This window comes from Odontesthes bonariensis, chromosome 17 (assembly GCF_027942865.1).
Source record: "Odontesthes bonariensis isolate fOdoBon6 chromosome 17, fOdoBon6.hap1, whole genome shotgun sequence".
Taxonomy (NCBI): Eukaryota; Metazoa; Chordata; class Actinopteri; order Atheriniformes; family Atherinopsidae; genus Odontesthes; species Odontesthes bonariensis.
Window position 1 is genome coordinate 19,485,424 of NC_134522.1, and position 14,048 is coordinate 19,499,471.

General features: G+C 41.9%; 1 protein-coding gene across 2 annotated transcripts; it reads right to left on the reverse strand.

The window, feature by feature from the left end:
* Window positions 1-76: 76 nt before the first annotated feature.
* On the reverse strand, window positions 77-13,709 carry usp40 (ubiquitin specific peptidase 40). Of its 2 annotated transcripts, none has more exons than XM_075447560.1 (31): window positions 13,029-13,709; window positions 12,883-12,950; window positions 12,670-12,783; window positions 11,581-11,745; window positions 11,260-11,406; window positions 11,003-11,146; window positions 10,776-10,904; window positions 10,478-10,594; window positions 10,256-10,363; window positions 9,953-10,147; window positions 9,662-9,797; window positions 9,375-9,456; window positions 9,002-9,173; window positions 8,838-8,922; window positions 8,682-8,752; window positions 8,165-8,574; window positions 7,937-8,087; window positions 7,749-7,809; window positions 6,920-6,973; window positions 6,596-6,684; window positions 6,348-6,434; window positions 6,205-6,241; window positions 5,961-6,025; window positions 5,432-5,506; window positions 5,143-5,334; window positions 2,668-2,786; window positions 2,493-2,558; window positions 2,166-2,376; window positions 1,966-2,061; window positions 1,771-1,865; window positions 77-1,581 (listed from the first exon to the last, which is right to left on the reverse strand). In XM_075447560.1, exons 1-31 carry the CDS (start codon window positions 13,222-13,224, stop codon window positions 1,497-1,499), a joined length of 3,822 nt encoding a protein of 1,273 aa, XP_075303675.1. In that variant the 5' UTR covers window positions 13,225-13,709; the 3' UTR covers window positions 77-1,496. The 2 variants fall into 2 exon arrangements, with proteins under 2 accessions (XP_075303675.1, XP_075303674.1); XM_075447559.1 differs by having other exon boundaries at window positions 9,662-9,800.
* Window positions 13,710-14,048: the final 339 nt, after the last annotated feature.

The window sequence follows — 14,048 nt, forward strand, 5'->3', positions numbered from 1 at the left end:
GCAATCCGTTTAAAACCAAGCTCCTTTCATAGAGAACGCAGAGAATCTGTTTGAGCATAAAGAACATGACAGATCGTTGCGTCTGTATAACCTTTATTGTTCATAAAATACTTTCTGCAAATACAATCTGGCATGGATAACAGCAGATCAGTCATGATCAACAACACCAACAATGTGATTGGTAACAAGTAATTGAAACCATATGATACAGAACAAAATCCCCCTATTACTGAGTATATCATCAAACTGTTTTCATCTATAGATTATATTTCTACAAGCAAATTATTGGCACTTATCAAGGCCAGATTCATATAACAAAATTAAATAACTCCCCCCAAAAAAAACCCTAATTTATACAGTTTTGAAAATATTGAGTTTAAATTCCCTAAAGGTCACACAGTGCATGCAATAAAAACATTACAGAAATCTCAGGGATCTTTAACTTGCACATAAATCAAGTTTTACAGTACAGTTCCGGGGCAGAGGTGAGCTCTGAATTCATCTGGCATCTTAACCGGTCACATAACTTTATAACAGTTTCAGCTCCAAACTGCTCTTTCTTCAATGGAAGATGGTGAACTACAGTGACATCCTGCTTTAATATATTGTCCTCTAAAAAGGCTGGAATTAATTTACCCAATATATCCCAGTTATTTCATCATGGCTCATCCAGTGTTAAGTGCACAGGGTTAAAACATTTAGCAATGTTTTCAACGTTTCACCTGCTCCACTATTTATTCCAATAAATAGCAGGTGAAAAGCAAAGGACTGGAAAAAGTCATCGGCAGGCAGGTCAGAGGAGGTAGAGGAAGAGAAGTGGGAGAGGTTGAGAGTGAGGTAGGGAAGACAGAGCAGCACCGTAGCTTCTCCACATTAAGGCCTATCTCTCCTCTCCCAAGAAAACCTAAAACAAAGCCGTCAATAGAGCCGGTGATCTGGAGCAACTTTCAACCATAATGCAAAGTGAAACGTTTTGTCATCAAAACAGTTACTTACTGTACCTTTAGAAAGAATATGGGGACTTAGTGACGGCAATTCCCTGCATGGATTTAAGCTAAATCACTTGAAGAAGGCAAAAATTTAAAAGCCACTGGATAGTGGTCTAAATCCAATTTCAAAATAGAAAGTCAATAGAAACTCCAGCAGGTAATTGTGTCCGTATAAAAAAAAAAAAAAAATTAAAACGTTTATCTCAGGATGTATATGCATAGAGAAAAGAAAAATGATTACCAGTCATTACAAAGTAGTGAATTAAAGAACTTCTCTTCATTCATCACTAAGATGAGAAGCAGGAATTAATTTAGGATTTCTTTTTTTTTTTTTTTACATTTGAGAGATTTGGGGAAGGTGACAGTATGCAAACAGTTCTAGAAAAACAAACAGCCCAATACTGATTTGGTTGGAATGTCCTAATTTGCAGTGTTGCATCTCAATGTGTGTGCACATATGCTGTTATAGAAGTCCTGATTTGTCCATACACCAGTGGAAGAAGGATGCTATCTGAAAACACCGACACTGATTGACAGCGGCACCTCTGGCTTCCTGGATTTGGTTCGTCCGGCACCGTCAGCGGTCTGCCCTCTGAAAATAAGCAAGTGTACAAAATTCACCAAAAGGATCGTGACTAAAGAGTCAGCTAGAAAAAAAACAATCTGCATGTATTTTCTTTATGGATCTTTTTTCCTCGTTTCTTTCTACTGTGAAGCCATAGAAATAATCAAAAAGTTGTTTTTCCAGCGGCTGCATGTGCAAAAGCTAAGGGGCTCCCACCCTTTCCTGCGCTGCTCTGCCTGCTCCCTGAGTCTCTGCTGTCCCTGCTCATCCTCCATTGTGATGAAGTCCCTGTTGTTGTCAACCAAAAGGTTCTGGGGAAGAAAAAGAAAGAGACAAAAAGCTTCATGAACCATTTTGGAACAACTCAGAAAAACAAAACTGTTTATTAAATAACAAGAACTTTATTATTACCTTGGCACCAATTATGTCTCCGTCTTTGAGGTGGAATGGAGCTCCTAGCAGCGATTCTGCCTTTTTCTTCTTCTTCTTTTTGGATACTTGCTGAGTCTGACAGTAAAAGGGAGTGAGAATGCAAAAATTTAGCAATAACGGACCATCCTTAAACCCCGTCAAAAAATAAGTTATTTTTCAAAAGTGACTCTTAATATTACCCAGTTGGAGATTTCTTCCCAAACATGTTTGTCTGGCTGGTGTTTGGCTAAAAGCACAGAGTCAGGTGAGAGGCCAAAGTGCGCAGCCAGACATGTACGTAGAGAACGAGGAGATGAATCGTGAGAAGCATCCCAGATCAGCTCCTTTGAGGGATAGTAACATCTCTCCCCAGGTATTCCCATCTTAACACTCAGCAGCACTTGCTTAGGCCTTTAAACCAGGAATAAATGTAAGCTTAACACATTAAATAGAGGAAAACTAAGTAAAAAAACAGCTTTAAAAAAAGAAAGACAAAAAAAAACAAAATGTAGGTACCCAAAACTTACCCAAGATCCTCCTCTTTCTGCAGGAGCTGCACACAAAGGTCCGTACCGCTGCTCAGCTTCAACTTCCTGGAAAAAATGAAAACAACAACTCAAGGTTCTTCATCTATCATTACTTTAGTCCATCTCTGGCCAAGAATGTACAACTGTGAAACTTCTGAGAGGACAGTGTTTAGACCTGAGCGTGACTTGTTGTCCTCTGAGAATACGTGCCAGCCTTTGTCCCTCCATCTGCCACAGGCGCAAAAACCCAGTGGTTGGCACACACACATCCTGAAGTGACGGCAGCGTCAACACCTGAAAGAATTAGAGGAACGTTGGAAAGAGAGCAACTAAAGAAGAATGCACCAATCCATCCATGATCTATATCCGCTTTATCACATTCAGAGGTGCAAGACAATGGAGTCTAACTCTGTTGTCCCTGGGAGAGATGGTGGGGTACATTCTGGACAGGTGAACAGCTTTAAGGTTGCTGATATAGACTTCCAATAGTAAGTCAGTCATTCAACAGTATAACATAAGCATTAAAGTAGAGACATTTTGTATATTACTCAAGATCATTTTCAATAATCAGTTCAGAGAAAAAGGTCCTTCTAAGCATTGAAAAATACTGGAATTGTGCAATAAATCCTTCTGCAGGCCACTGACGCCACTTTCTCTGAGCCAAACACCTATGAAGATGGATAGAATTCTTTTCTTTTACTTGGTTTTAAAAAGAGAAAAGGATCATTTGACTTGTCCTCAGCAACTTGCAGATCTATGAGGAAACCTGTGAGCCTAAATAATACACACAGGTTCTAGAGCAAAAAATCTTGATTACAACTTAGAAACCTCCTATCTAGATCTTAATGAAATTGGTGAAAAGTTTCAGTCTGGTTTTAAATTGCATCACAGAACTGAAACAGCCCTTTTAAAAGTTTTTAAGGACCTTCTTTTAACTGTTGAAGTGGGGAAATCAGTAGTCCTTTTACTTTTAGACTTGTCCGCAGCCTTCGATACTGTGGATCACAGTATCCTTCTGACCCTCCTGGAGACACTTGTTGGTATTAAAAGGTACAGCACTCAATTGGTTTCAGTCCTATATCTCTAATAGGAGTTTTTCTGTAAATCTTGGACAGTACTCCTCCTGTACATCTCCTCTGAACTATGGTGTACCCCAAGGGTCGATATTAGCACCTGTTCTTTTTGTCCTGTACATGCTCCACCTGGGTTCCATTTTTAAAAAGCACAAAGTCCTCTTTCATTGCTTTGCAGACGACGTTCAAATTTATCTGCCTGTAACCACCAATGACAGCCAGTCTGCAGTAAAAATGCTGCAGGATTGTCTTGGGGAGGTACAGGCATGGTTGAAATTGAACTTTCTGAACCTAAATAAAGATAAAACTGAGATTCTGGTGTTCGGAAAAAGTAATCCCCTGCATGGACATGACAGTGTGATTGGTCCTGTCCTCCTACTGCCGTCCTTTTGTTAGGAATCTGGGTGTGATGGTTGACCCCCTGTTTAAATTTGATAAGCACATCAGTGCTGTCATTAAGGCCAGCTTTTTCCAGCTGAGGACTCTTGCAAAGATGAAATCTTATCTTCCTCGGGCTGATTTTGAAAGAGCAATCCACACATTTATAACATCGCGTTTGGATTACTGTAATTCTTTATATATAGGGTTGGACCAGGGTTGCAGCGTCTGCAGGGCGTCCAAAACGCTGAAGCCTGCCTGCTGACCAGAACTAAGAGGCGCGAATCCATCACCCCAGTCTTGTGCACCCTTTATTGGCTCCCTGTCGGCTTTCGGGTGAAAGTTAAGGTTTTATTGATTGTTTATTATTGTTTATTAAGTGTTTAAACTCCATGGGCCCGTCTTACTTAAGTGAGCTGCTGCAGCCCTACACTCCACTCAGAGCATTGAGGTCAGCTGACCAGCTCCTGTTGGCTGTTCCCAAAGCCAGGCTAAAGACGAGAGGCGATAGAGCCTTCTCTGTGGCAGCACCCAGACTGTGGAACAGCATCCCGTTGTCTGTCAGGTCCTCAGTCGTTAGGCCAGTTCAAATCCAGACTGAAAACATATCTCTTTTCCCTGGCTTTCCACTAGCTGAAATGGAGTTTACCTTGGCTTGCTACTTTTATTGTTGTTTTATTGCTAATTTTATCTCAAAATTTGATTTTACCTGTGATGAAGTTATTCTTATTGCTATTTTATTGATAACTCTCTTAATATGTGATACAGTTGCTATGTGAAGCACTTTGGTCAGCTGAGGTTGTTTTAATGTCAAAGTCAAAGTCAGGTTTATTGTCAATTTCTTCATATATACAAGACATAGGCTACAGAGAGATCGAAATTGCGTTCCTAACTATCCCACGGTGAAGACATGTGCTATAGAAATAAATTTTTGAACTGAATTGAATTGAACTTATTCTCTGTAGAAAAATGAAATATTTATGATACGAGTTGCAAATTCAGGTCCAATATGACAGAAACATAATCGTTTCCTGGTCGTGCATGTGGTTGTTTAAAACAGAAACATTTATCGCTCAGTAATGAAGACTGAAATCACCTGAATGGAACATTTAAGGATTGTCCTGAAAGAAGGAGTGAATAAATTAAAAAATAATTTAAATTTTTAAATAAAATTTTTTTTAAAAAGAACTTGAAACTACCTGAGACTTGAGATCCTCCAGAGTGGCCTCATCTGATATCTCAACTTGTCCCACACTTATCAGCTCTGCCATGTTTCCTGCACTCTCCCCTCCCAGCCTTTGTTCTCTGGCGGAGCCGTTGTCTGTGTGATTAAAATCTGTTGCCATATTTTCTGGATCCACACACAGCCACACAGATAGCTTAAGAAAACCCTGAGGAAAAATATATAGACAAAAAGGGGCTGAAGAAAGAAGCTATGATGCTATAAATCATCATGAATCTAGAGCCACACTAAAAACATTCATGTACCTTCGGAGGTAAAAGTCCCTCTGTGACAACCAATGTCTCTCCATTTAAAAGCTTCAGCTCTGACAGAGAAGCATCCTGGGAATAAAGAGGGTGCCGTTACTATGTGACCACAAAGGTTTAAGGGTCATCTGATCAACGAATATACATGTAGAACCTCAGAGAGGTACACAATATGAGGGCAAGCTAAAATCCACATGAAGTAGCACATGTTTCGCATTATTTTCATGGTTATTGAACCTCTCAAGAGATGGGACATGAATGGGACATTTTCATCCTGGAACAGACTGCTCCCATCTGGATAGAAATGTTTTATTACAGGATAAAGGTTATCTCTAAGAACAACATTGTATCAATTTACAGCGAACGTTCCATCTAAGAGGACAAGCAGATCCAGAAAATGCATGCAAAAACACCCGCCTTACGCAATGGATACACCAGATCCCTTCACTGCAAAAGTTAAGGTTGCGGTTTTACCAGGAGATGTTTGCCTGGAGTACGTGATATCGTTAAGAACCAGCCAGTGACTTACCTCATCCATGAGTGGCTCTCCAACTTCTTCACACCAATCTAGTCTCCTCAAGTGCCAACATGTGCCTGGGAAAAAAAAAAAAAAAAAAGAAAACAAACACTTATCATGAGTGCAACAACAGAAATGTGTTGAATTTGTGACAAAAGCAGAGATCATCTTAGAAATTCTAATTTCAGAAAAGTTGTGTTCATGGTACGTGAACAATACAAACGGGGGGGACACTACAGAAAGAAAGAAGTCTTACCATCAAGTCCAACAGCATCCAGCATCGCTTTAAGACACTGACAAGAAAATAAATTAAACAAGTCAAAAACAATGGCATATTATTTTTTAAAACTACACATACATCTAATGGGAGCAAACTGTGACTCGTTTCCGTTTCCTCACCTCTTTGACGGTGCAGTTCTTCTCGACAATTATGTCCATTTCCGTGCCAGCAGAGGGAGCTGAACCCACAGAGAAGTACAACAACAGCTGCAAAGTACGGAGGAGCGAAACATCAATCAGGCATAAAACACTCGTAACTCCTGGATTTGTTTTATTAAAGGTTCTGTGGCTTTCATCAGTGCAGGTGCAATGGAGAGAAAGAAAAAAGAAAAAGAAAAAGATTTTACTGAAGAAATAAAAAGACACACCTGTGTAGCCTTGGGGCTGCTTCCCGGACAGAGAGTCAGTGTGGTCATGAGTCGCACTCCCGCCTCCCGAACACTCACCTCCTCACAAACTGTTAGGCAAACCAGGAGAAGGCGAAAAGGAGCGAACTTTATAAACATGCTCTAAGATTTCAAAGGCAGATGATAAGAAGGAAAATTACAAGCGGGGGGAGCACCTATTAAACATTTTTGGTAGGACAGTATAAAGGAAAGTGTTTCTGATATTCTGTCGAAATGAGGGGGATTTCCAGCTCTTAAGTGATCTTCGTGGCTGAAATCACCCCCAGGAAACAAATGACACGGTACCTGGAGGAAGGAGTTTCCCTGTGCAGTCGACCTGCCTCAGACAGAACTGTGCACCTGCAACACAGGGGAAACAGCAGGTTTAAGAGCGAGGCCAATGAAAACACTTTGTGACTCTCCTCAAGTGTGGCAAAAGAAATACATACAAAAATTAAACTTTTCACGCTCAGTTTTAGGTCTACTTGAGCCTTTCACTGATACAGCACATTAACCACTGAGTCGAATGGATATAATGAAGAGGGCACACAAGTCTGTGTCTACAGGGTTCCACAGCTGATGGTGCATGCCAGAATGCAAGCCAAACAATCTAAGATGGAATGGGAAAAAATTCTGTGAAACTCCTGTGCTGACCCCGCACAGCACCACTGAAGACATGTGAATATAGCTGTGCACGGTTTGCAGGATGATTACCAAGAAAACAGTGCTTCGTTGAGTTATCCTTGGAAGCATTGGCACCTTTAAGTGTTAGGGTTACTCCAGCCTAAGTTAGGGGTCTGAATTCTTATTCAAATATGATTTTTTTCAGTGAGTCGTTTTTTTATTAATTAGCAAATTGGATCGTATCATATCGTCTTGCTTGAGAGCTTACATACTATATACATATGGTATAGAAAAAAACAAAATGGACACCCTCAAAAGCCTAAAAAGCCTCAAGTTTGAAGTGTTTGAGTTAAAAAAAGTTTTTGTATCCCCTTCTTATTCATTTTACATAGCAAAACCCTAACTTACATACAGAAACTAGATTCGTTGGACAACGTTTGAAGCACTTGTACTTTAAAGACTACTTCTTATGCTGCAGTTCAGCAGCTATGGATAAAAATGTGCATCTTGCCTGAGGGAAGATCCTGCAGCTGCAGCTCCTCTATGGCCCTCTGTTTCACTTCACATAGCAGCTGTACGAAAGCAAAATTAAACAAAAACCCAGATGATCCTTATAAAGAAGAACATGACACTTAAACTGACAGATAAAAAAATAAATAAAGAAATAAACACCACCGGAAAAAGACATAAATTACCGACCATATTTCCTGTGGCTGGAACCTTGACTTTCTTCCTCTCCTCCTCTTTTTCCTCTTCCCCTCCTTTTAATTGAGGCCGAAATTCCACCTGGAGCCAGCGGCAGTCTGACGGTGTGGTCACCGTGACAACGTCTCCATATAGGGTGAACACACTAAAGAAAGTCAGGAGTACAGCTTAGACCCAAGCAGAAAACCCCTCCATGCACACAGAGTACCTCAGAGATCCTACCTGCTGTCCAACGACTGCGGCTCCAGCACCAACAGTGCGTCTCCGTCTTTTAGCGACAGCTCCTTGAGAGTGCGCTGCATGTCGTCAGGTGGGAAGACCCTCCACCCGCTTGCGCCCCCTCCCTCCCCTGCCCCCTGCTCTCTTCCCTTTCCCTTCTTATGCTCCTGGCACAGCAGACTCTCCTTTGGTTCCCCCAGTGCCTCCCTCACCTGCCCAAGAGTAGAGCCACCTGCAAACCCTCTTGCTTCCCTTTTAAGTCCTGGCTCCCCATTTTCAAAATCCGCCCTGCTCCCATCACATTCTACCCCGTTCTCCACCTCTTTATCCACATCTTCACCCAGAAAGGGACGGACAACAGTCAGCAAGACTGGCTCCCACTCGGCTCCCGCTTGAACAGTTGCTCCAAACACCTGAAAAGGGACAATTAAGAAAAAAAAAAAGCATTTGAACAACACTAAGTTAAACCACAACAAAACAGAAAGAGGAAACATATGAGCTAAATGAAGCATTTCCTCACCTCTCTGCCATTCCACACAAAGAGCTCAGTGTTTGTGTGGATTCCTGCACTGTACAGGGATACATCGTCATCTGTAAAGAGCAAAAAATAAAGAAATATTACTAGAAAACAAAGTACTCACTCACAATTTCCAGTTAGTTGTTTATGGTGTCTCACCTGTAAGAGTGTTGTAGAGATGTAAACCTGCTGGAAGACTCTTGGCCACGGTTAGAGCCATATCTCCTTCCCAGAGTTCCTGCATCTAAGTGGGGAAAAAAAGAAAAAAGGGTTACTTTCGTGATTTCAAAACAAAGTGGCTGTTGTTTTTGAAACTACAATACCTGATAGATAGTGATGCGCAGCTCCCCCACGGTTTTCCTCCGGTCAAAACTGAGAGCAATGCACCCATTTGACTCTTTGTTAACTGGCTGCAGGGCTCCATTTTCTAGCCTGTATGAGGGAGCCAGGTGCAGGTGCAGCTCCACTGTGTTATTCGTGGCTTCAAACTTTTCACTGTAACAGAAGAAATGCAGTCTTATTAAATGCAACAAATGTTTCTTCTTTTTTTTCTTGGTGTAGTTAGGGTTTGCACTTACTATACGATCACTCACTAGTTTGAGTAATGTGAGACACTCGTGTATTCTCACGACTCTGAGTTGGATCGTACAAAAACAATGGCGGCGTGTTATGTTAAGTGTGCGTTTCTTTCTATACCGCATCTGCTGCACTTTGATGCTCTCCTCCTGAGCCGTCTGGATGAGGTGGGAAGGAACTTTATATTGAGGATTGTTCAGAGCTGGAAAAGAGAAAAGAAAAAACTATTCAGTAAATAATTCATACATCCTCTATTTAGTTATCGGATCCAAAAAGTATGAATAAACTACAAAAATGAATGAAAACCTTTTTGAATGACTGTATTCACCTCTCCTCCATTTCATCCGCCAGCTCAACGAAGCAGATGTAATCTTTCCATTACAAATGCAAAATGTGGTACTCATTACCTTCACTGGGCCTGTGCAGCTGTGTTTTCCTGTAGAACAGCATGTAGGCGCTCTCTTTGCCCTGGAACTGCTTCTCTATGTCCGACTCCCTGATGGAAGTCACCGTGGAGTCATTAAGGTCAAACCAGTGGCTACCCTGCTGACAGACAGGAGGGCGCACCGTGAGAAAACATGCATCAAAGGAATCACAGGCTTTCTATCGAGAATTTAGATAAGGAGACAGAAAACTACAAAAGCTTTACACTTAATACATTTTCATCTAAACTCTGAGATGGGCTTTTGCTCCAATACCTCTGGTTTTGAGTTGTGGTTTGCTTCTAACTGTTGTTCAGGAGCTCCTGGCTCTGGAGCCGTCGAAGGATCATAGCTGATGGTCGTCTCTGCTGGGTGAGGAGGCTCAGTCACTGGGCTTGGTGGATTTGCTTTAAGTGCCACTCGAGTACCATTGGACACCAACATGAAAACATCGTTGTGGGACTGCAGGAACTAGGAAAAAAAAAAAAGCATGAAAACTGCATTATATCTACAAAATTAATGGAAACTGAATAGAAAACCAAAAAAAGACCTAAAAACTAAAAACCCAAACAATGATACCTTTCCGATGGGACCATAGGGTTTTCTGAACTTTTTGCTCCAAGACGAGCCAATTTTATCCATCAGTTTCTGACCCAGCTGGTCCAACAGAACACTCTTTGATGACTCCTAGTGGACAGTAAAAGAACTGCAGTGTAAACTTATCACAGATAAACAGTGCCTTCGTCTCGACAAATAAAAAGTGACGCAAGAAGGTCAGATGTAAAATAGTTCTATGTGTACCTGAGCAATTATAGCAGTGAGAACAGACAGGGGGTCGTCTTCTTGTACTTTTGGCTCACAAGACTCCTTGACCTCCTCCTTGACTTTTTTCTGAGTTTTGGGTTTGTAGTCTTCCACCTGACAAGACACAGAGGTGCTGCTTTTCCTGACGCATATATCCAAAAGCTTGAAGATAATGATAAACTTGAAAAAACATGATAAATTTGCCGGCAGGAATAACAATCTAAACCAACTGCTACGTAGTTTGAATCAAAATATGTATCTCTTTACTATACAGTCACCCATGTTGTTTTCTTACCGGTGGCTCCCAATGGCCGAGTTCATCAATATCCTTAATGTAAACGTGGTAATGGCCACCATAGCAGCCGCCCTTATGGATGATGACAGAAAACAGCTCATAGGTGAAATCAGAGTCCTCTCCATCAGTCTATGAAAACAAAACAGTTTTCAAGACATCTTAAAGAAGCAAAACATTTGTGTCAATTGCCAAATTTGCCTGTTGGCAGGGTCAGCTCCCTCCAGTACCTGTTCACAAAAAGGTCGCAGGTTGATGGTGAGGGGGAAGCTGTAGCGGCCCGTCTCCTTGTATCGCTCTAATTTGGCAAAGTCGAAGCTGAATCTCAGCAAAGACATGGTCATGAACGGAGGCAACTTCTTTAGCTTGGCAGACTAGACGATAGCAGATAACACCATTTCAATAAGAATAATCATAATAATAATACCATTTCAATGTATTTAAACATCTGTTACCGTGGTAGCACAGTTTAAAAACTGGCACCAACCTTGGCAGCAGTGACTAATCTGTCACACTGAGCACAGCGGTACAAGTTGTTGCCCTCAAAGAACTCTTCCTCTACAAACATGTTCCACAGAGCCTCCTCCAGGCTACATACACCGCAGACACACGCGGTCAGGTCCAAGAAGTCCTCCTGGAGATGAAACAAACACACGTTTTAAACAGAACTGGGATGAAGAACACTAATCTAAGTGAGCCGTAACTTATCCTTCTACTGGGATGACTAAATCTTTCTTGGCCAAAGTGACAGCTTCCTCTGCCTGGGGTCAGAGAAGCCTGCGCCAGGTTTCCACAGGCACACACACACCTGTCTCTGGCTGACATTTCCACACTCCTTGCAGACGATGCTGTTAACAATGGTCCCATGATAGAGGCGTTGGATAAATGTACTGCCGCTGGTGCCCACAAGAGAGTGCTCCAAGGCACTGAACAGAATCCTGTTCAGCTCCTGGACATCATGCTGATTAGTCCCCTTTAAAGAGCCAGAACAAAAAAGGATCAGTGTCGGGAGGGACGGACAGAAAGAACTTTTCAATCTAATCAAATATTAAAACGACACTTCTGCTTGATGGGTTAGGTATACTGCATGTTTGTTAACCAGCGTTAGTCGCTTGTGAGAGGTTGGACTGGAAGATGTGTAACCTCGATACAACTTCCCACTTCAAAAGTTCATTTTGAATGCATTCATTCATGCAAAAAATCTTTTTTTTTTTTTTAGTACAAACGTAACAGACTTGCAGAAGAGAAGGTTAATCAAATCTGAAAAATCTCAGCCGACCCACTTTTTTATAATTCTGCTGATCCAAAAGCTTATTCTGATTTTCCACCGCTTCCTAATTGTTTTGTTAGCGATGAATGCAAAGTGGGAAAATAATGTACCGACAGAGTAGAATTAATTCAGTCACTTTATTATCAGGAACACACTGTAGATATTGAAGGCCTAAATAAATCAGGTCGTTGGAAATTGGGACACCGCATGTCTCCCCGTTTTAAATGAGTAGTTTACAACTTCTCAATGTTTTTGTCAGTTTTCCTAATAGTCTCTCTTATCTCCTCCACTACACAGCAGCTTGATGGTTTTAGAGCACTACTTGTAGTTTAAAGATATCGCTGCGTGTCTTTTTTAAGAGTAAAAATAGGTTACAATGCCTTGTGGCAAATTCTGAGCCTGTTTCTTTCTTTCTTTCTGTCTGTCTGTCTTCCTTGTCTGTGTATTAACTTGGCGTGAACACAGCTGTACAGCCTGCAGTGGGATATGGAATTTCGAGAAGGTTAATGGCCTGTCTACCATGCAGTAAGTGTGACAACAAATTTTTCTTCATTACAGCAACCACTGAAACGAGAAAGGTAACTTGAGCCTCTCTTTCTTTCTGTGTCACATATAATGAGCACCGACCTCGCTGCTGTTCCAACCAAAGCTGCCTGTGAGGTCAGCGGTGGAGGCGCTCTGCTGGTCCACCAGCAACAAGCGGGCAAACAATCTCTGCAGCTCCAGTGGGATCACTCTGACCTAAGCAAAAAAAAAAAAAGGATGGATTTCATCACACTCCGCAAAGTCAGTCACTGACTACACTGGTGGTTACCACAAGAGACAGCTTGCATCCCTTACTTTCGCCTCTGGTTTGTCTTTGTCTTCAAGACATCCCAATTCTTCTGGCCCCAAACTGAACAGCTCCTCTGCGAACACACACCAACAAATGAACACAAGTTAACTGCCACTCGGTGTCGCTGGTTGGGAGAGTCACCTGTCCGTACCTCTGAACTCGGGGGTGAACAGCAGGGTCTGGAGCAGAGAGTTGAGGTAGCAAGTCCCCCCCTGGTTCTTGATGCCGCACAGATTGCTCCGTCCACGAGGTGGAGGGGGCTCATCTCCACTTTTAACAAGTTTCCCCGTAGTTGAGGTCGAGGACAAACCTTCGTCCCCCTCTTCTTCGAAAAGATTCCCAAACATGTTGCGTGGGGTTTTAATTGCTTTGTTTTCTCTCAGTTATGCAGGCGGTTTGGTCTCCCAGTGAAACGCTTGATAGCACTCCGACGTGCCCTCTTGCTATCTCATCTTGGTCTTACCGAGTTCTCGGTTGACAATGGCCGGACTGACTCTGAAATAAGAGGACTTCACGGGGCTAAACATTGCGAATACTAACCGGTGTGTGTGCGCTGAATTCGCGGGTGTGTTGTTAAGCTAGCTTAGCACGCTATCAACGGTAAATCTAGTCGCAGCGACTCACCGATGAGCGGCTCGACAGCTCAGCGAAAAAAGGCGTGAAAAGGTTGAAAAACAGCGCTATCTCACAGAAACTCCAAGTAATACTTGGATTCAACTTTTACTCAGAATGGCTTCGGATACAAGCTCTTTCTTCCACAGTTCGCATTGGAGCAGAAAACAAGCGAAATGTAAATAAAAATACCACCGCTGAACAGTAGGCAGCCATGTTTCTTCCTAGAAGAGCATATAATGATGCATTGTGGTACTTGTAGTGCTTCACTTGGTAAAGCTGCCCTCCTAAAATTAAACAGCTGAAGATATTTTCAAAATTGAACAACTAACTTGTCTGTAATCTGCTATCACCCCATGACACGGTAATAGGGTAATGTCAAAAGCTAAACATTTCAACGTCAATAATCACTGTCTGTAAAAATAGACAACTCTCCCGAGATTGTCTTTTTTGGTTTTGTAAAGGCATTGTGGGACTGGTAGTCTTTTAAGAGCCAACCATGACAGAATAGTTTTTGTACTGATTTGACACCAATATGTGGCAAGGAGCTGAGAGATGA

Coding starts and splice junctions, on each gene's coding strand:
- usp40 (XM_075447559.1), bottom strand. CDS start 13,224: ATGTTTGGGAATCTTTTCGAAGAAGAGGGGGACGAAGGTTTGTCCTCG. Junction 10,905..11,002: donor TGCGACCTTTTTGTGAACAG/GTACTGGAGGGA, acceptor TTGTTTTCATAG/ACTGATGGAGAGGACTCTGA. Junction 6,026..6,204: donor GGATGCTGTTGGACTTGATG/GTAAGACTTCTT, acceptor TTTTTTTCCCAG/GCACATGTTGGCACTTGAGG.